This window comes from Planococcus citri, chromosome 1 (genome assembly GCF_950023065.1).
Source record: "Planococcus citri chromosome 1, ihPlaCitr1.1, whole genome shotgun sequence".
Lineage (NCBI taxonomy): Eukaryota > Metazoa > Arthropoda > Insecta > Hemiptera > Pseudococcidae > Planococcus > Planococcus citri.
The window spans coordinates 40,355,450-40,376,645 of record NC_088677.1 but is presented as its reverse complement, the minus strand read 5'-3'; the positions used below and the strand labels follow the sequence as shown (position 1 = coordinate 40,376,645).

The following is a 21,196-nucleotide window of genomic DNA, read 5'->3' as shown; positions in this document are numbered from 1 at the left end:
TTAATCATCATAAATAGGTCAAGTCAAGATGAACTTCGGTATCATTTTGAAACGTTGAAAGTTGGATATGGATTTATTTTCTGTTCATCCGCTGAATAATAAATACTCAAACTCACACTCACGCTATTTAAAAAAATAAAAAATAATTTTTGAATTTTCCAAACAGTTGACAGCGCGATCTGTTCTTTTTCTCAAAAAAAAAGAGAAACGTTCTTGTTTTTGCTTGGGTTTGGTTGGACGGCTTGGTTCGTGTTGTTCATCCAAGTATCCAAGCTTACTGACGACTGAACTGACGCAAGCAATCCCGACATCCATTTTGAATTTTTGAGTTGATTCTATTCTTGTTTATAAGTTTGGAGAATTTTTAAATTTATGTTTAATTGCTTACCGTAATTAGGTTTATTTCCAATTTCTAGATTTCTGAAAGTTTTTGCTGCAGTTTCTGTTGTGATCTTTAAATTTGTTCTTTGTGGTTTTGAAAGATTCTTGTGATAGCCGTTCACCGAGAAAATTACGTTTGTTCTAATTTGTTGTTTCTTGGAAACTAAAGTTCAAAATGTCTAACAGCTACTATACCCGAAGATCAGCTAATATGGGTAAGTTGAAACAAATCATCTCTTCTCCCTCTCTTAGATTTGCTATGTGGTCTGAAAAATATCTAAGAATGATGATTTGCTACTAACTAAAAATGTTTATTGTTCGAAGTATGTCGTTAAGAGTGAAATATTATTACTGAGAAAATTTTTTTTCTACAGATAAACCTAACGTGCTGTACCAACAACAACAGCAAGTTTTGCAGCAACCTTCGCAGTACAAAAATTTCGTCAAATCTTACCAACCTGATCCCGGCGTTTCAATTACCAAAGAAGAGAAACCGTCTTTCGATTCTATGACTCACGCTATAGTGAATCAAATGGTAAATAATATTGTAATTTTCATTTTCCACGTAACTTGCTAGTCTGTATCGGAAACATTGCCAAAAATTTTCTTTTCAACCTGTTTTTCTCGAATATGAATTTGGAGGAGTGACGATGCAGATTGAGCAATAGTCGTCTATTTTATATTGTACTGCTCACTATAAGATAGCCGTGATTTTCGTTTTGAGAGTTTACGTTTCTTACTCTAATAATTGATGTTTTTTTTGTCATTAGCGATGAGTAAAAATATAAAGTGAAACGAGGAGACAATCAGCATTCTGTGTAATACTATGGCTTTTATACTTGTCTGTGTGTGACAACTTTATGTCTAAAATGAATTGCATTAGTATTGCGAATAAGTTATATTCAAAATACTTTAATGTATATTCTATCGGGCAGACGGCGTTGTGTGAGTAAGTCATCGAATGTAACTTACTGTATTAGGAACTTTGACTATTTAAATAGTTAAAGACTAGGAGAGAAGTTGAAAATGAGGGTTCTATTTTTTTTTGTCTGAAGTTGCATGTAGATGAGTAGGTAGTGATGAAGACTAATTTGAATATGTCACACATGTGATTGGTAAATATTTGTCAGTATGTTCGTAGGGTTATGTTGTGCGCTACGCCTAAATGATTATCTTGAAACCGTCGTTTATTCGTTGCTTGCAACATACTCGGTGAACGAATTACAATTTTTATAAATTTATGCTTGTTGTCTCTCTGGTTCTCTCGAATATGTAGCAATCGCAACCGCCGGCACCTATTCCGAAACTCGAAACTGCAGCTGATTCCATCAATAAGGAAGATGCGAAAGCTGAAGTTGCTCGCATGAAAACCGAACATTTTCAAAAATGGAAGGAAGCTAAAAAGAAAGCTGGTCTAAGTACGTGATTTTTACTTCGTGGGGCGTTACCAAAGCATACGTTTGTGTATTATGCATGTTTGCTTGTACTTGATACATTATTGTGTTTCTGTTTTTAGCGAAAATCGATAAGAAATTGAAAAAGAGGCGACTGAACGCTCGCTTAGAGAAGGTATTGAAACCTAAAAACGCGTTTCTTATTTTCAACGAATTGAATCTGAAACCGGAATACGAAACGCAAGAAATCAGTAAAACTGGATTCCAAAAAACGTACTTGGCACGTTTGAAGGTATAAATTGATCTTCTAAGAATTCGATTCATAGGTACATTTTATCAAAGAAATGTTGAAAAAATTTCGTTTCTCTAGCTCAACGGTCACGTATATGCTGGAGAAGCTACTAGTGTTTCGGGTGCCAAAATGGTAGCAGCTGATATTGCTTTGAAAGATTGGTTCGTTCAGTCATTCAAAAAACATGAATCAAGTAAAGCATTTTAAAATCTTTTCTTAGTTGAAACTGCGAATGCGTACTATACCATTATGAAACTGTTTTATAGTGGCCGAAAAAATGGAATCTGAAAATAATGATGCTTCTTCATCATCTGAACCTGCTCCGTGGTCAGCCGTTGGTTCGTACGCCATGCATTTGCTCTTCACTAGGTGGCAGATGAACCCACAACTTCAAGCGCCTGCGCCTGCTCCTGCTCTTCAGCAAGCAGAAAATGTAGTAGTTCCAATGAATGGAACTTACAATAGTGACCCTTCTCAGGTACTTTTATGTTCAATTTGCTGATGTCTTGCGTGATCTGTTATTTCGTTATTTCATATTGAGTTATGAATTTCCTTAGCTGGTGAACTATGTTCCGTCCACCAATCTGAAATTCCCCCCGAATCCGGAACAGTGTCAACCGTTATATGTATTGAATTTAGCTTTCCCGAATCTGCAATTCGTGGAGAAAACTGATGATGCCAATACGGAACAGCGTTTCTCCCTACAATGTAAAATCAACGGCATTGTTTATGAAGCTAGAGGTATTGATTACTGTATTTCTTGTTTTCACCGTTCAACTTTTTTAGTGTCATTTCACATATTTTTATTGCAGCTCGTAGCAAGAAAGATGCAAAACGTCAAATTGCCATCCAGGTTTTGAAGGATTATGGAATAGTTTACAAACCGCAAGCCTAAAATCATAGTTCAACTTTTTCTATATTTTTTTTTTTTTTTTTTTTGAAAACAATCTCGCGTATCATTTTTTGTGTTTAGTTTCCAATCAAGTCGAAAATGCTTTGATTTATATTTATGGAATTTGTATCACGGGACAGATTTTGAAATGAACTAAGCGTCATTTCATCTCCGGATTATTTGTGATCGGGCGCTGCGCCATATTCACAGTAGTCTGTAGATGAGAGTAACGTTCAGTTTATTTAGAAATAACCTGGTTTTCATGTTTTTGAAGAACATCATTTGTGTTGAGGTTGTAAATATAAGCAGTAGGGTATCACTATTTTCATTGATTGATGTATTCGCTCTGTACCACTTTTCCAATTAATGTTGTTTTCTATGTGTATAATATTAACGAATAGGTAGTACTTTTTCGAAGAATCGATGCTCGATGGTACCAAATTAAATATTAATTGTTTATTTTAAATGTTGGTACTGTATAATTTGCAGTAATACCTACGCGACTTTCTGTTAATCAGAATTTTGAATTGAATCCCGTATGAACCACAGACGAATAATGTACATGTTGAATGGTTACTGCGCATCGCTTTTTATACTATGTACTACGTTTTATGTATTTTTGAGTAAATCCTGTACTCATAATGTTGAGTATTTTCATTAGATTTGTTTCTTATAATTTATTTTCGAATTGTGAAAACTAAATTTACAGCTTATGTTATTATGATTTGCATTATAAAAATAAACAATCTTGACAAGTTATGATACAATTATTTAGTCCAACTGACTTTGGGAATATCGAAATGTTCGGTGAGACTGTCCAAATGCCGATTAAATACTTCTACTTTTTGCTTATGAGTCATCGATGCCTGTTCTAGAATTCGTTTCTTTAACTGCAACACAAACAAAGATCATGAAAATGAATGCACTGCGCCACTTATTACCGAATGTGATGAAATAAATTACCATTCTGAATAATGATAGGAATAATTACGATGTAAATTGATAAATCGATACTACTTACCACTTCTTCTTTTTGTTTGTTAAACGCAATTTCAGCCTTTGTCAGTTTAATTTCAGATTTTTCTGGAATTTGTTTTGCTTCTGCCGAAGTTTGAGGTATTTGTTCCAAGATCTTTTTTTTCTTTTCCTTATTTTTCTTTTTCCTTAAAAATAAAATGATTTACTAAGTGTTACACTCAATAGGATGATTTATCAAATAACATTTCAGATAAAAAGTCGATACACTCACTTTTTCATATCAACGCCTATTTTCAATTTTAAAGCACCCTTGGTGCATTTGTCATAGTCTGACATATTCCGGCGGATTATAGGTCCTAAACTGTCTTCACTGTGATGATCTAGAAATAAGAAAAGAAACGATCATTGAATTATATGAGACTTGGGGAGATGAGGTTTCTTCCAGTCAATCAATCAATCGAATACCACACTCCCAACATTTCAAAACTGGCAAAACTTCATTTCGAATATACTTTCATTACACTTACTTGCGATGTTACGATGAGGCGATGAGGAATCTCTGAGTGAACAGTGAACACGATTGCTTTGTTGAGGAATGTGTTTCAGATTCAGAATTCTCTCTCTAGTTGATCTCTTTTAGTCATAACAAGAAAAAATGATAAAAATTCAAAAAGTTTGATTAATTTTGAAGAAAACCCTTTCTTACAAAAAAGTATGTTTACGTCCGTTCATGTCATCATGATACCACTATCATTCAAACTGTTCAAACACACTCGCCACTCGCGCAGCGCAGTCGATGAGCCAATGGTCGATGGTATGTAGATCGAAATCGAAACATGATTCCCGTCGGCGTCGGCCGTTCCCGTTTCGTACTCTACTAGACCAGGACCATGCAGTAATTTGTAGTTGTGCCTAGATTTAATATGCATATTATAACCTCAGAACCAATGGTCAATTACTTTACCTCAAATTTTGGAAATTAAAAAACTCATTATTGAATATGAATATTGATTGATTGATGCTGTGTCGAGGTCGAATGTCGCTATCGACTATCGATTGCTTTTTGTTGCCCGATATTTTTGTTTTGATTACGATTTGCCATTTTGGCAGTTTGTTTTTGTTCGGATGAAAAATGAAGTGAAGTGGTATCGATAGATTAGATAGACTTGATAATTACGGAGGTGTTTGTGCAACATAGTTGATTGTATAGTAATCGTAACATTTGTGAATTGAATGATGCTAATGGTTAATGTTACGGTATGAAGTTGATAAAACTGTCTGTCCTTCGTAGTCGCAGTTACTTCCTATAAAACTTTGCAGTTGGTCATGTGCTTGTGTGATTGTTGTAAAACCTGCAAAATATCCTTCTTCATTTTATTACATCTACAAGAATTTCAATTTTCTACGTGCATGAGTTATCGCAGACGATGATCTTTCAAGAAAATGTCGGAAAAAGGTAAAGAATAAATTATTTTTGCAATCACGGGAATAGGAACAAAGAACGCGAAAAGTGAAAACGCATCTGTAAATAAGAACAAATACGGAGGAAGAACTCTGGGTCAGAGCTTTGAAAACAAAAAAAAAACGAAGAACGCGATTGTCTTGTTTCAAAAACAAAACTCTGTTGTCTTTTCAACCCTGGTTGTTGAGCAGTGATTATTATCGGTACGTAATTTTATCGCTGAATATCGTCGACGCTGAATATCGATTAATTCATTCATTATATCATAGATTCGTGAAATTCACCAAAGTTATCTAAAGCTACACATTTTGTTGCCCTGCATCATTTAGATAACACTGGCAATTTGATGGATGCGGATGCCTTGGCTCAAGCTGAAATAGATAAAAATCATTTGCAAAGTGATCTATTGACAGCTGTTAAAGAATGCCAGAAGAAATACGGCGGTCGTATCGAACTCGCTACTGAATTGGACTCGCATGTATCTCGCGTTTGCTTTTGCTTTGAAGCTGTTTTTAATCACGGTTTGAAGAGGACTATTTCTAAGCAAGTATTCAATTATTTAGATGCTATCTTATCGTGATGTTTTAAAACGTAACATGCATCATTTTTATGCGTAGAAAATCTACCAAAGCTTTCTGTATCAACGAAAAACCAACGTTCTGGCTTTGCATCTCTCATATCTTATCTCAACACGAGCGAGACCGTTACAATAGTTTGAAGAACGTAAAATCAAATTGGGGTAAAGGTAGAGCCTGGCTGAGATCTGCTCTCAATGAGAGATCGCTGGAACGATACTTACAATCGTTGATATTCGACGAAATTTTACTGGCGGAGTATTATGAAGAATTAGCGTTTCTCAGAGATCAAGAGAAAAGTAATATTTTACCCACCGCTGCTGCAGGTATGCGTGAATTATAATTTGTAAAATTAACTTTCCCAACAAGGGACTACTTAACAATCGTGTTCAATTGGATTTCTTTTCATAGGTTTGGTGCCAATACTATTCGCTATTAGTATCGATAGAGAGGATTTGAATCACAGAAACAACGATTGTGGAATCGACAAATTCAATTCGGAACAAGTCATACTAACCGAATCCATGGGTAAAAATTCTGTTTTGAATTTCGTCTGAAAATAATTATTTCAGGATTTGTTTTCCCCGTTTATGCTAAATTCATTCGTATTTCTTTTAGATGTACTGAAAATAAACGATGTTCGTAGAAAAATTCAAAACAATATTATAGAATTTGATGACACATGCGAAAATAATGGTAACTACGATGAAATAAATGCATCCGTTTGTTCGCCGTGTGATATTTCTACTGTAAGTTGGGATCTTTCATAATGCTGTCTTCTTACTATCATTCATTCACTTTCAAAACTTTAAAGGTCGAAATAGCGGAAGATGCTGCTGATACAATACTGAAAAATGAACACTCCGCATATTTTAATAACGATTCTGAAGACAACGTTAGGTTCGTGTGAATGGTGTAATACTGCGTTTTATTTTCAGTGAATTTTTCAAATATAAAGATTTTGTTTTTGCAGTAGTATGGGTCTAAGACCAATAAGTGATGAAGGAGTAGGCGAACTAATACCTGTATCAACTGATGTGAGTATTTATCGGCGTTACTTTATTCAAACATCCGTTTATGTTTGTATAGTTACTCAATACTTGTTATCGTACTAAATAATATGTGGATTAATTTGAATTTTTTTCTGTAAATGCCACAGATCAATAATGCTGATGATTCGACTTTATTTTCCGATTTCCCCAGTGAGTATATTGATACACCGTTTAATGAACAATAAAATTTGGTCTTTATCATAAAGGGTTTATGTGTAGGTGAAGATGGCATTTCTGTGGGATCAACTGACGATCAAGGGTTTCAAAAACTATACGAATCGGCGAAGGAAGAACTGAAAAAGCAGTTGGCATTAAATTCTACCTTAGATGCTCGCGTCCACGAATTGAACAGGTAATAATTGAAAATAAATACTCCTGTTCGATGTAAAATACCATTATTATTATCGTATGGAATTTTATAAATCAGGGAAAATGAAGTGTTGAAACACCAGCTGCGAAAGTACGTTAGTGCTGTACAAATGCTGAAACAAGAAGATGCGGACCATACGTTCGAAGCTCAATTATACGAAAAAAAATTGGTGCAGGTAAACTTTCTGTGTAACGTGACAGTCGTCTATTTATAACCTTGAAATCAATTGTGATTGATGTCATAAATTTTTACGTATCGTATGTATACTTAGGTACTGCTTACCGAGATATCGATCAATTGACTATGGGTGTAAAACCTGCTGCATATTGAAACGTTTAGGATTTAAAACTTGTTTTAGATTGAAATTTATCGACAGAATCAATGAATAATTTTGTTATTTTAGGTCGCAGAAATGCACGGCGAGCTAATGGAACTAAACAATAGATTGCAAATCAGTTTATTGGCTAAGGAAGAAATGAATAAACGGTTACAAGAAGAACTAATTTCTTTACGAGGTCCTCTTCCCTCTGAAGATTTTTCGTTGCATAAACTAGTCAGCTTATGGGTTCCATCAGTTTTTCTTACTGGACGATATGCCGATCCTCATCATGTGTATCAAGTAATAACGCAGATCAAATGATGATTTATACAATTCTACGATATACTTATTCATTTGTGTGGTCGTTTTTAGGTACATTTTAGAATAGGTTCGGAAGAATGGAATGTGTACAGGAGGTATGCTCAGTTCCACGCATTTCATCAAAAACTTAAGAAAGAATACAGTATTGCTTCTGGGTTTCATTTTCCGCCAAAAAAGACTATCGGAAATAAAGTAAATAAAGATATGATTTTGGTAAACGAATCTGATTTCATCTAAAGCGTTTTTTTTTCTAACGATCGAATTGATTTTAGGATGCAAATTTTGTCGAAGAAAGAAGAAAAAAAATACAATTGTATCTACGACAAGTTATTAATTTCTTGTTAACGCAAGATTCCCATTTAGCCGTGAACCCTACTAAAGCATTATTTACCTCTCGTGTACAATTTTTCAGGTAAATTTTTCTTACACAATCATTATTATTTCATTTTTGTTGTTGAATCTTCGATGCCAATTTCTTAATTTTCAGTGAACAGTACAAAGAAGGCAACCAGTCGAGATCTCATAGCATTTTTGGTAACTGTTTGCAACAACCTCAAAACGACACTGAAGATACATTAGCGCAGTATTCAGGATTATAATATTAATCAAAAATTATACCGAAAAAGATTACCTTTAGAGGCAGACATTAACATGGTTTTCATTGATGTGTCCGCTTATTATCATTATCAAAATGTATTATACTTTTCATCAAAATCGTGGATAAAACAAGCTTGAGTAGCTAATTTTTTTCAACTGCTATTTCATCTTTCTCGTTTTAAAAACTTTTGAGGATAAAGATATATTTTGTTGAATTACCTGTTTCATTTGAACTTTTTATATTTTTTTAATCTAATACTACGTACAGTTTAATTCGTACATATAAAGTAATTTCATTACATTTCTGCCTAAGATTTGACTTCTTTGACACAATTTTTATATTTATGCGAACATGTGATTAAGTGAAATGATAGATTGAAACGGAAAAGTTGAATTAATTATCTAGTTAATGCACGGTGGTCCGCAGAATAACTTCTAATATAAAATAAAGTCTTGATATGATATGGTGTCCTAGTTCCAGGCTTTATGAAGTTCTCATGCCGACCACCTTGACATGGTGTAATTGTTGCGATGTGATTCTGAGGATTATGATACGACTGTTACGAAATACAATTAATTTTTGAATTTAATACGTGATATACTCAAATTTGATAATTAATACCTAGCCCTATGTAGCTTGTCTCAGTATTTTTAAAATAAATTTGCCAACTTATGATTCGCGAAAACAATTGAAAAATGTTCAGTATTTTATTATTTTGAATTGCCTTATTGTGATACATACAAAGTATTTTTTTTTTTTTTTTGAATTTAATACGTGTAAAATTATGAAAATTGAGAATTTTTCTTCAAGGTATTCCGGACATTCAGTTGAAAAAAGGTTTTTAATTGAATGACACTTTCAAGAATTTTCATCAATGGTTAAAAAAGTTTTTTAAAAAATGAATTCAGCAATGAGTTTTTAAAATGTTTTTTTTTTCGGCATTATTGCATAAAATACGTTTTAAAATCGCCAATTCAAATTCGTTTTCTTTCTTTCCTTCTTTCTTTTAATAACCCGATGCGCAAAAATACAAGTTTTTAATAATTTTTTATTCAACATGACAAATTTAGAAATAAATATATCATTATATGGTTTAATATTTCACTGTCTAATGACATGATCAGTTATTATTTCTATACTACCATTTTATATGTTATATTTTTTATGTATGTATCTATGTATTACCAATTTGTTTATGTACCATAAAACTTGTTATAAACATTGCAATTTATAAACAATTTTATTTCAGAATAAGTAATTCATTTTTATTCGTCGTACGTCTGTAAAATTGTATGACAGTTCGGTTTTTCATCGCCATAAAAGTCGCGATTTATTAATTTTAATTGTGAAGGTAATCCTTCTACGCTTTTGCATAATCTGATTTTGCACTGATTATCTGAAATTTCACGAACTAAATTATTAGTACTTTTTGATAGTAGAATTTTTATCTTTCTTTCAAGTACTACTTTATTACGAAGCTTCGTTTTCTTGTTGATTTTTTCGAGTTTATCATTTTTCGTAATTACATTCGAGTCACTTGATGTTGTGGAATCGAATGAGTTTTTCGCATGGTGGTCTGATTTTTTAAATATCGCGTATTTTTTTAATACAATTCCATTACCATCGTACAAACTTTCTGTAAGAATATTATTCAGTGATTATTTCAATGGAGTATGGGACATTATATTGATAACCACATAGCAATTACCATCAGAGGAAGAGTGTTGTGCAGATTCTTGGTCTCCGGACATAATTAAAGAATGGCTACATCCTGCGCGAGTGTTGTTTTTGAATTCTCGACACGTTGATCGATTGTGCTTGCATTTTGGTTCTTTTGATCTATATTTTGATTATAAAATTCCAACTCGTAGGTTATTATAATTAGGTACGTTCTTAATTATCTCAAGACTGCCTCGGTATTATTACCTCTTCGTTTGATTATCGAGAAAAATCTGCATTTCCATGATCTCTTGATAGTTTGGAGGTGATTCATAACGAGGTGGTGGTTCTTGATTAGATGCCATTTCAGTGGAATTATTCCTTATTCTGGGCCTGTGTTCCGCTGCAACGGTACACAAATAAAAACGATGATAAATGGGCATCAATGGAAAACAGGCACTTGGTACATGTACATATATAGGTACACAGAATACTACATTACCTATCATTTGATTTAAGGTTCCTAAAGCACGATTCAGTTCGGAGGGCTGTTGCGTTCGGTTTACCAACGTACCAATTAACGAACATAAAAGGAATATTGCTGCAGAAAATGATTAACCTATACAATTACTGAAACCTAAATTGATGCATAATTTGAACCAAATAAAAAATTGCAAGCATATACCTACCTAGTTACCCACCTATTTGTTTTGCTAGTGTATGTAATATTACTTTGATGTAGCAAAAAATTAAACACAGTACTTACAGAGCGTTATAAAAAATGAAAATATTAAACCAGTTGGAACATACGAAAATGATTCTGTTTTCGGAAAATAGTAATTTTGACGATGGTGGTAATCTTCTTCAATGTCTATGATTTTAAAACAAAATAAATATAGAGTCAGACCCGTAGCCAAGAAGAGAGGAGGTAGAAATGAGAATTATCCCTCATGGTAAGCAAAGGATTTTTTTCCAACTTGTTTACGTTTTAACGCGCAACGATTGGTGAAAAAAAAACACCCAAGGGAAGGAGAAAAGCAATCAAGTACCTATTTTGTTAATTATGTACGTAAATCGGTTTGTTTCATTGCATTTATTATGAAAAATATCTTACAATGCAAGAATCGAACTCTTGTATAGCAATATACTAATGAGGATGAAAATCGAAAATCTGATGTAAAAAATACAAAACATAATGCTTTTTGATTATATTACATATAGCTTCGCTCGAATATGTAAGTATCTCTACCTACTTAGTGATTTCGCTTTCATATTTGCAAAATGATCGCGTAATAAAATGAATTAGCATTTTTCTAAAAATTATCTCAAATTCTGACTTCTTTATGCCTGAAGATTTTATTTCACAATTTAAGAATGATTTATGTAGGTAGTTACGTAGGTATGACTTCCCAGGACTCCAGGAGAAAATCTTGGGAGCGGGCCTGGTCCTATCACATGAAAAATGATTTATGTTTTAAAAAACTAACCATTTTCACATTGTAATTCATCACTACCATCGCCACAATGATCAAAACCATCACAGCGCAGATGTCCAGATATACATCGATGATTACGACACAAAAAGTCGCTGGCAATGTAACAAACTAGAAACATTAATAAAGGATTTTTTTAAATTATCAAAACACTCAGGTATTTGAGTATCATTCAATGAGCAGAAAAATTAGAATCATATACTTATACTTGGTAGGTATAGTCTAGTATTCAGTCAGATCAAACCAGTCCTACCTTCAGTGACATCTGGAATATCGACAGCTGGTTTCAAAAAATTCTCTGTTTCGTGGAAGTTGGAAAATGAAAATGAAGAATATGTAATGATGAATCGAGATCTCGAATTGAATAATCCGTTTAGATAAATATAGAACCCGGTATTCATAGTTCCTATTAATTCTTCTTGCACGCCTGTCACAGTCTGATTAGATTCATTACGAAAATATATATGTTTAGCTCTTCTGTGTCCAGATGTCAATCCTTGATGAATTTCCAACTTGCTGGGTTGTTCTAATAAAAAATAATAAATAAAAAATTATTCAGAATCGGTATTACACTTTGGGTTGGTACATATAAAACGTTTATTGCACCTTATATTTAGGTATTTTAGTTACCCATATCAAAAAATGAAATGATTTTGATCAATAAATGCGTTTTGAAATATTCTTGCAGGGGCTTAATAATCCATATACAGTCGTAAGCGATGGTTTCAAATTTCTTTGCCATTTTAGTCATTATAATAGTTCCTCCGATATCACCGACATTACCACCGCAGCCTAAATTAAATAAATCGTGGTACCTACTACAGGTAGTTTCAATTCAAGATAAAATAACTACTCCTATTTGAAAAATTATCAATCCAATGAGTAGGCATGCAATAAGGTATAATCATCTTACTTACTCGTTTCTGGCTTCAAAGAAATAGGGTCATCTTCACCTGAAATCAACGGCGTTAATATTAATACCTTTGAATAAAATGTAGGTGTAGGACGGAAAGATTACTTTTTCTATCATCTTTAACCTAAAACAGCCGAGTAATTGAATTTAAATCCGAAACTGGAAGCTTTGTTTGCGTAAAAGTTGATCGACAATGTTCTTCCATTTGAAATTATAATCGGTGGCCTGAATATTCGGCCACTTGTTATACCGATTCGATTCACTCTGTTTTCAAAAAACTGTAATGATTTCTTATTTAGAAAATATTATAATTCGATATTGAGAAATGGATTATGTATTTGTACCTATGAACCTACTTCTAACAGAGATTGAGGTGCTATTTGATAATCCAAGAAAAACAATTTTATTCGACAATTTTCACTTATTTCGGACGAGCATTTAATATTGTACTGAGCTCGGTAATCTGACGGATAGTGAACAGGGAAAAATGGAGACGTAATTGTGTTTTCTAATGAATCTGTGTCCAAAGTTATTTCAAAATTTCTAATGTTGCCTAAAAAACAACGATGTTTCATGACCTATAAATGACATTTTAAAATGTAGATAGGTTCTATGTTCACTTACGTACTTACGTTTGATTGTAAATTCTAAAATGAATGGATGGGTGTAATTTGCACTGTAATAAAAATTTATTGCTACACTTTTGGTCTGAGAACGATATGTGAATTTAGAGACAGTGTTATTTCCAACATGTTTGGGACAAAATATTCTCTTAACGTGGACTTTAGGTAGGGGTTCTGCTATTTCAAGACGGTCTCCGTTGCATGATTTTCTCAGGTGTTTCACGTCACCAACAATTTCATCCATTTTCAGCATTTCAAGGATTTTTATTTTTGCGGATATCATACAGGATGAGCACGCCATCAATTCTACTTGGCATTTAGATAAATTACTCGTTTTCTAAATGCCAACATGTTCAATTAAAAAATATATAATATTTTTCATGTTTAAAAAAGCGTACTTAATACGTATACTGACCTCCATCACATTCCACGCTGATATAATACTACTTGAATCTACATTTACATAAAACCTCTTTTCAGGAGAATTACAAATGTCAATTACTTTCGTACAATATGTCAGATGTAGAATACACATTATAGCTAAGAAATTACAACAATATAATTAAAATCTGATTTAAAGACAGATTTATTAATTAATATATTGAATTTCACTCATTTCTACAAATATTTAAAAAGTAACTTACTGAAAAATATTATAGTGAAACTAACGAGATGCATTCCGTAATGAACAAATACATATTTCAAAAAATAATTCTAGACACTGTACGGTTTCATTAAGACAGTGATTATGTTCAGGTACATACAATGTAAAGAAAGAGAAAATTTAATTAAAAATCAATCGCAGAACATTCACGGCCGTTTTGAAAAATAATTTTTTTTTTAGCGGTAGTATAACAACTAATCCGACTTAGAAATGCTCTTCGGTTTATTCATTAAACCGCGAAAGCGTTTTGAGTTATCAAATTGTTCGAACAATTCTTCTGGTTTCATTTCAAAAATCCATCGAGGGAGCTGAAAACAAAAAAAAACGTTCTGGTAGTGATACGATCGCTTTATATAAAATATATCAACATGAATATAACATACCTGTGTTCTCATAATTTTCTTTCTTACACTCTTTTTTCATCATGCTAATAAATTCACGAAAAATTTTTACAGATTTATTTAACGATGTTTTTCGGAATTCCTCTGACAATTTCTTTTCTGCATCTTTATTATCTTCATCATGGTGAGCAATTTCATCTAATAACAATCTGATTACAAAATGGAGATTACGATCTGCTGTTGAAATAATATTAAAATGAGAAAGAATTAGGTATATTACTCTAAGGTAGGAACAGCTGATGGGTCAAATGAATCGACTAGTTTTGGTGAAAATGGCACACAAACTTTGCCAGTTTTCGGATGCACACAAAATGGAGATTTTAATAAATGGTTAAGACCTTTGGTTACATTAATATCAAGCCTCGGATACGTGTATTGAAGCATAATTTCTTCCACAATGTGTTTCGTTTTGTTACTCATGTTCTAAAATGATAAAAATTCACAGTATTAATAATTTTAAACAGAATTATTCAATTGAATAATAAACAAGAATAATGCAAACCGTCTGTTGATTGTGTAATTCTGCTACAGCAACAAATTTATCCCATCTTTCAGCACTGGTATCAACTTCAAATATTTCAGCGTTAACTTTCTCTTGCAGCTTTTCATCCGATATCATTTTCAATAATTTATCACACCCTTCTTTCGTTCTTAGTACATCCTGTTCTTCAATCATCATTTTCTTGAAAACTTTTTTTATTATGTTCAAAGCACGGCTGAAACCATGAAAAAATGATTCTTTAAATACATACACTGATTAAAAACGGTCTTTTCACTAGTACAATTTACCTAACCGAAGGATGCAAATTGTCTCCAAACAACTGAACTTTTTTCGCCTGTTTTTCACCACCCGTCAACACTTGAAGATATTCAGCAACAGCAGATCTTTGAGTACCGTCCAATTTTCGAGCGGATTCATCACAAACCCAGCAATGGATACCACGCCTTCCAGAAAACACCCACAAACGAAGTTTCCATCCAAAATCTTCTTTCAATGCCAGATCTAAGATTTTGCACGCTATTGACATAAATTTCCAACACTTGTTACAAACTCCTGCACCGGAACAACAAGTACGGACTTCGTCGTAATCGGTCATATCGATATCGAAGACCAATTCTTTTTCTAAAGGGTGGAATAGGGCTCTGTTATTTCGGTGTTCTCTTGGCCTACAACATAAACATTCTTGATTATAGAATCCATCGCGCCCACATAAAACACGGCGTGTGTAAAACTAACCATACCTTATTGTGTATACTGCTCCGATATCAATTTTACTAGGACAACGGTGTGATTGTACTTCTTTTTTGAATTCTTCAAGAGATATAAACGACTGGTACCGGATATACACATCTTCATCCAATGTGAAAGAGAATTCTCGATTTTCGATGTATTTAGGGTTATCTGGAATGAATTAACTATTCAATGTTTATCATTCTTCGAGATGTAAAGCAACAATAGAGTATTGTAAGCGTACTTTCTCCATAACTCAGCCACTCAAAATAATCTTCATAAGGAAATAAACGTTTATAATACAGCGGTAACAAATCACGCGAAGTATCTGAACTGGACATTTTGATCGATGATTTTCCAAAAAACTAACAAGAGACGTAAGAAATGATCTTTGGTAACAAGGTTCAAGTTTTTAAAAAGTAAAACAATGAAGAATACCGGTACTATTGAACTAATTATGTGAAAATTACACTTAGAATGGAAAACAATACATAATTGAAGTTCAATTCAGTAATTATTTCATAATATATCTTTCAGCAATCAGCACACAAAAAGAAAAAGTTGAAAATATAGACAGTGTAGAGGAAGACGAAAATCTTCAACGGGAGAAAATTCAAATACCGTCCTCCAATGTGTAGCTCGCTTGAACTAATCCGACAGAGCGCGTCAGATCGAAATGCGTGCTAAGAAAACGTAAACATGCGAGTAAAACAGCTGTAGACGCATAGGATAAATGCGTTTTCTCCCATTTTTCATGAAAATGAAGTGGTTTGGTAAAATTTTTTTTGGACTTGAACTAAAGAAGATGAAATTTCCTATCGATTGGTATAAATTTTTTTCAATTTCACACGAAAATGGTGATTTTTAATATTCATTTTTATGGACAAATTTTTATGCATGTCAATTTTGAATTAAAATTACGCGAAATTTTCATCAACTACATCGTATTTTAATAAACCAAAATTTGCAGAATTTTATCCTCTTCAAAATGAGTTTTCATTCAAAACGCTAGCACTAACAGTTCGAAACTTATTGAAGCTCAAAGTCGTAAAAAATTGTTGCGCGCGGTAAAAATTCAACTTCAATTAAACTGCTATTTTTTTATAGCGCTTTGGATAATAAACAAATTTTGAAGAGGATAAAATTCTGCACGTTTTGAGTTTGGCTTATTAAAATACCTATGTGTTTTCTGAAAAATGAAAATTAAAGTGAAAATTTCGCATAGGTAATTCTAATTCTAATTCAGAGTTGACAATTGTATATAAATGCACTTTCCCATTTTTCCCTCATTTGTTTGGACATGAACTAAAGAAAATTAAATTTCCTGTTGATTGCCTGATTGGTAATATTGATTATTGACATACATATTTTTTCTCAATAGTCAATTTTGTACAAAAATTGTGATTTTTAATTTTAACATTATATTATTTTTTATGAACAAATTATACGAAATTTATCATACAATTCTATGGCTGTATTCATATTTCATATTCATACCTACCCTCTTGGATTTGGAACTTGAAAAATTTTTTTTACTCAAAAAAAAAAAGAAAAGTCAGCAAAGCTCCAAACAAATTTACATCTTGTCATTTACTATCGAATTGTAATTTTTTCCGTTGGAAAAAATGATTGATGATTCTAGGACAATTTCAATTCGAGATTTTTTTTTTCAACATTTTTTTATTGAGTTGATGAACTTTTTAATTTTTTTATTTTAAAAGTTTTTTAGGAGAATTTTTTCTTGAAATTTTATTTATTTTACATAAATATTATGTGCCATGATGCCATGAATGATGAAATTGAAATCGGAAAATTGAAACATCGGAGCTAGCATTCGGAGGTAAGTATTTTCATTATATAAAAAAACTTACGTCCGAATGCTAGCTCCGATGTTTTTTTTACAATATTATAGAAATATAATTAACAATAAATAAAATAAAAATATAGGTAATTTGTTTGATCAAATTATTATTTTTCAAATTGTCATTTCTGTTGTAAAGTAAATGAATTAAAAATTTAAATGAAAATAAAAAATGCAAAAACTATGAGAAATTATTGTTATTTTTATTTCAAGTATTAGGTATAGGTAGGTACATATTTAATCATGTACTGAGATATCACTAGGAAAAAAAGGTAAGAAATGAGAAACTGAATTTATTTATTTCTCTATTACGATGAAAAAAATCAAAAAAATATAAAATAATAATTTGATCGATCATTTTACACTTATTATTATTTATTCTTACGAGCATATATTTCTATATTACTATATTGTAAAAATAATTACCTCTGATGTTTCAATTTTCCGATTTCATGGCTCATATTTATGTAAAAGGAATTTAAAAAACATTAAAAATCATTTATTTCAAAAAAAAATTGTCCTAAAAAATTTTTTAGCATAAAAAAATGAAAAAATTGATCGTGTGCAATGTGTGTTTCATATAAAACTCCCTATAATGTTGCGAGAGAGTAACGCGCATTTCGCCGCGAGCGCTCTCTATAAGGCGGCGACGTCGTTACTGACGTTTCTGAAAGTGCTAGATTTTCGTCTTCCTCTACACTGTCTATAGTTGAAAACGAAAACCGCGCAAAAAAGTTATCAGAAAATTGATCAGCTGTTGCCTGTTATCAGCTGATTTTTTTTTAGCTTACCTACCAAGTACAAGCGTACCACACCATTCTATTCATTAGTTTTTATTTTTGCCACTAGAGGGCTACTTAGTACTTCCGAGTTCCGATGCTAGCTGGCCTAGCTCACTACACGAAGACAAACCCAATCAAACATAATTAAAAATTCTTTTCTCTCGTTTTTTCGAAAGAAGTCACACGCCGACAACTGATTTCGATTATTAAATCATCATCAAGAAATAATTTAAAATTGTCTCGAATCGTCCAACCAATAATTCACGTAAGTTTGTTTTTAGTATATCCATTAACTTATAATTGAAGTATCATCTATGATGTTGAGCAACTAGTAAGTTAGCTGCGTGCTGTCCTGTGCCCGCCTCTATTCAGGCAAATTTTTCATCACATGTGGCATTTTCTGATAGTGTACTCCTTTGACGATCTCACAATCATGAAAATTATGAATTATTTGATATTAATTGATCTATCGTAATCCAACGCTAGTAGCAATCTTAAAGTTTGATGTTCTGTTGATTCTTATTTTCTCTTTCAGAATGGTGCGAATGAGCGTACTTTCCGATGCTCTCAAATCTATAAACAATGCCGAAAAGTCAGGAAAAAGACAAGTGTTGATTCGTCCCTGTTCGAAAGTAATCATCAAGTTTTTGAAAGTGATGATGAAGCACGGTAATACATACATCAAGTATACTATTTAATTCATTCGTGCGTATTGCTAATAATGCTGCGATATTTTGCCTGTAGGTTACATCGAAGAATTTGAAATTGTGGATGACCACCGAGCTGGCAAAGTTGTTGTTAATCTCACTGGACGTATAAACAAATGCGGTGTTATTTCTCCCAGATTCGACCTGCCCATTAATGATATCGAAAAGTGGACCAATAATTTACTACCCTCTAGACAATTCGGGTAATTATTATTGCTTGATGCCAGTTTTTGATTTTTATAGTCGTTTGTTTATTGCTGTGTTGTTCTGATGAATGCAAATTTTATCTGGTGCAGATACATCGTTATGACAACGAGCGGTGGTATTATGGATCACGAAGAAGCCAGAAGAAAACATCTTGGAGGGAAAATTTTAGGTTTCTTTTTCTAATTTATAACGTTGAAAAAATAAATTTTCTTAAGTTTACATTTCGTTTAATTGTTTTGTTATAACTGTTTCAAGGTAATTTGCATGAAGTTTAAATATTTTGATGATCAGCCCAATGAAATTTACGTCGCGTTTTGATATTGGATGTCTCAGTTTCGGTATTTATTTATTGAGTACATTTATTTTTTACTAGGGCTAGCATAGAAAAACGATACTTACTGTTGATATCAGTACTTGTGATCTCTGGAATTGAATTCTGAGTTAGAGGTGAATGATGAATAGAAATTGATGAGCATTTTCGAGAATTTCAGTTTGTCATGCAACTAGTGATGGTACTTGGTTTGCCTATGTGAACGCATGCAGATGAATAATCGGAAATGTTGAAATGATTTCTTGATGAATCAAACTATCAAAGGCAAATTTCGGTGTCTTATTGTAATCAGGGAAATGTGGTTTTCGTGAAATAGTACTGCGATTTTTTTTAGTCACGACTTCATTAAGCGTGTGGATAAGAAGAAAAATTGGATATCCAACTTCCAACGTATTATTAGAAAATTATGAAGATGGCATTTTGTTTAGTTCGTTAAAAAAATTTGACTTTATGCATTTTCACTTTCCTATAAATATACAAGATGATTCGTATGTAATTTTATACCTACTTTTTGAATTGGTCCCGATGTGCCGATTTTTTCCCGATGAAATGGAAATTCTAGATACTTACCTATTCAAATGTGAACAAAAATTTGAACGTCCCGAATCAATAATTAGTTAGATTTTTTTTACACTGATTTTGGCAGATTCAAAATCTACAAGAATCTGCTAGGGTAGTAGCTTTTGAAAATGGATTTTGGATTTTACCGATTTTACTTAAAGAGATAAGACTTTGAAAGTTTGTGGTTGGAATCTAAAAAGTGTTTAAAAAGAGATTCAAAAAACGTCCAAAAACCAATTTTTCGAGATTCCGTGTAAAGAGAAACATAATTATTTATTATAGAAGAATTTTTCAGTTTAAATGTTATTCAAATGTGAATAGTTTCAGTTTCGTTTTTGGTATTTTTTAAAAATCAACGCAACGATAGATTAATAGTTTTGTTTTATTCAGCTTCAAAGCTGAAGTGTTTTTCGAAATTATAATTATTGTTTTTGATAATATTCCTTCCACGATAAAACACTATTCTTTCATTTCAATTCCGCGTTGTTTTTTTTTCTTCAGTTTTTGATTACAATGATGTCTCCTCGGTTAAAAGTTAGGGAGTCGTTAGTGTTGTGCATGAGATTTCCGAGCGCAAGCGCCAACAACCGAGTTGACGCTTTTTTTGACGAAGGGATGTGGTGAAGAGTTTCCCCGGCAGCAATGAGATCTTTCACAGATTTACGCTTTATCACGACATCCAGTGATATTCAAGACGTGTAGACGGTGCTACGTGTGAAACGTTGATAAGTTCCGAAAGTCGAAAATTTGTTTTGTTTTTGAAACAGGTGTTTTTTCAAACAAAGATTTTCAGAGGTTTTTTCTCATAGATTCGTAACTTGTATTAGTTTTAAAATATTACCAAGTGTTAATACCTAATCATTTCCATTATTATTTGAAAAAAGAGTACACATGTGACATATGCTAAATTGGTTTAATAATTTTTGGAGTTCATCTATTTAATACGAAAGATAAAATCATCTGGTCAATCTTTTTAAGCATTTTTAAAACGAAAATTAACGAATTATCCAATTTTTTAAATTGTTATTATGCTGAAATATTGAAATAAATTTTTTCACGTCACTTTCGAGTAGTTGTTAGCTTGTTTTATAATTAAAATCTCTAAACAGGAAGTATTTTTAATACGAGA

General features: G+C 32.3%; 7 protein-coding genes across 13 annotated transcripts in view; 4 read left to right on the top strand and 3 right to left on the bottom strand.

The window, feature by feature from the left end:
- The first annotated feature begins 301 nt into the window (after positions 1-301).
- On the top strand, positions 302-3,718 carry LOC135831916 (uncharacterized). Its single transcript, XM_065344776.1, has 8 exons — positions 302-596; positions 756-916; positions 1,658-1,799; positions 1,898-2,067; positions 2,146-2,260; positions 2,334-2,545; positions 2,625-2,808; positions 2,880-3,718. Exons 1-8 carry the CDS (start codon positions 557-559, stop codon positions 2,960-2,962), a joined length of 1,107 nt encoding a protein of 368 aa, XP_065200848.1. The 5' UTR covers positions 302-556; the 3' UTR covers positions 2,963-3,718.
- On the bottom strand, positions 3,383-4,707 carry LOC135831917 (protein FAM32A). The gene is made up of 4 exons (XM_065344777.1): positions 4,465-4,707; positions 4,209-4,317; positions 3,981-4,122; positions 3,383-3,849 (listed from the first exon to the last, which is right to left on the bottom strand). Exons 2-4 carry the CDS (start codon positions 4,271-4,273, stop codon positions 3,727-3,729), a joined length of 330 nt encoding a protein of 109 aa, XP_065200849.1. The 5' UTR covers positions 4,274-4,317; positions 4,465-4,707; the 3' UTR covers positions 3,383-3,726.
- Positions 4,708-4,959: 252 nt separating this feature from the next.
- On the top strand, positions 4,960-8,934 carry LOC135831914 (sorting nexin-29-like). Of its 3 annotated transcripts, none has more exons than XM_065344774.1 (14): positions 4,960-5,602; positions 5,729-5,942; positions 6,017-6,300; positions 6,386-6,502; positions 6,593-6,723; positions 6,789-6,874; positions 6,951-7,011; positions 7,134-7,176; positions 7,246-7,378; positions 7,454-7,571; positions 7,800-8,015; positions 8,088-8,228; positions 8,309-8,448; positions 8,524-8,934. In XM_065344774.1, exons 2-14 carry the CDS (start codon positions 5,746-5,748, stop codon positions 8,633-8,635), a joined length of 1,779 nt encoding a protein of 592 aa, XP_065200846.1. In that variant the 5' UTR covers positions 4,960-5,602; positions 5,729-5,745; the 3' UTR covers positions 8,636-8,934. The 3 variants fall into 3 exon arrangements, with proteins under 3 accessions (XP_065200846.1, XP_065200845.1, XP_065200844.1); XM_065344773.1 differs by having other exon boundaries at positions 4,962-5,602; positions 5,669-5,942; positions 6,948-7,011; XM_065344772.1 differs by having other exon boundaries at positions 4,963-5,602; positions 6,948-7,011.
- Positions 8,935-9,654: 720 nt separating this feature from the next.
- Positions 9,655-14,022, bottom strand: Culd (CUB and LDLa domain). 2 transcript variants are annotated; one of them, XM_065344768.1, is made up of 14 exons: positions 13,967-14,022; positions 13,738-13,862; positions 13,332-13,659; positions 13,056-13,252; positions 12,824-12,977; positions 12,704-12,739; positions 12,417-12,578; positions 12,040-12,312; positions 11,781-11,897; positions 11,060-11,164; positions 10,796-10,894; positions 10,561-10,696; positions 10,343-10,473; positions 9,655-10,270 (listed from the first exon to the last, which is right to left on the bottom strand). In XM_065344768.1, the coding sequence occupies exons 1-14, from the start codon at positions 13,998-14,000 to the stop codon at positions 9,900-9,902; spliced, it is 2,268 nt and encodes a 755-aa protein (XP_065200840.1). In that variant the 5' UTR covers positions 14,001-14,022; the 3' UTR covers positions 9,655-9,899. The 2 variants fall into 2 exon arrangements, with proteins under 2 accessions (XP_065200840.1, XP_065200842.1); XM_065344770.1 differs by lacking the exon at positions 12,417-12,578.
- DNApol-alpha50 (DNA primase small subunit) lies at positions 13,891-16,201 on the bottom strand. Its single transcript, XM_065344775.1, has 7 exons — positions 15,863-16,201; positions 15,630-15,789; positions 15,177-15,554; positions 14,890-15,103; positions 14,608-14,810; positions 14,370-14,536; positions 13,891-14,294 (listed from the first exon to the last, which is right to left on the bottom strand). Exons 1-7 carry the CDS (start codon positions 15,957-15,959, stop codon positions 14,275-14,277), a joined length of 1,239 nt encoding a protein of 412 aa, XP_065200847.1. The 5' UTR covers positions 15,960-16,201; the 3' UTR covers positions 13,891-14,274.
- A 2,165-nt stretch (positions 16,202-18,366) lies between these two features.
- LOC135831910 (small ribosomal subunit protein uS8A) lies at positions 18,367-19,394 on the top strand. Its single transcript, XM_065344766.1, has 4 exons — positions 18,367-18,526; positions 18,797-18,930; positions 19,006-19,171; positions 19,265-19,394. The coding sequence occupies exons 2-4, from the start codon at positions 18,798-18,800 to the stop codon at positions 19,356-19,358; spliced, it is 393 nt and encodes a 130-aa protein (XP_065200838.1). The 5' UTR covers positions 18,367-18,526; position 18,797; the 3' UTR covers positions 19,359-19,394.
- A 148-nt stretch (positions 19,395-19,542) lies between these two features.
- The window catches only part of Elk (Eag-like K[+] channel), a 108,896-nt gene continuing 107,242 nt past the window's right edge, over positions 19,543-21,196 (top strand). For 2 of the 4 annotated variants that reach the window (XM_065344757.1, XM_065344756.1), the window contains exon 1: positions 19,543-20,834. The gene's annotated coding sequence lies outside the window, so the exon portion shown is untranslated. Of the gene's footprint in view, positions 20,863-21,196 lie in introns of all 4 variants that reach the window. The other 2 variants (XM_065344755.1, XM_065344754.1) reach the window with 1 other exon arrangement.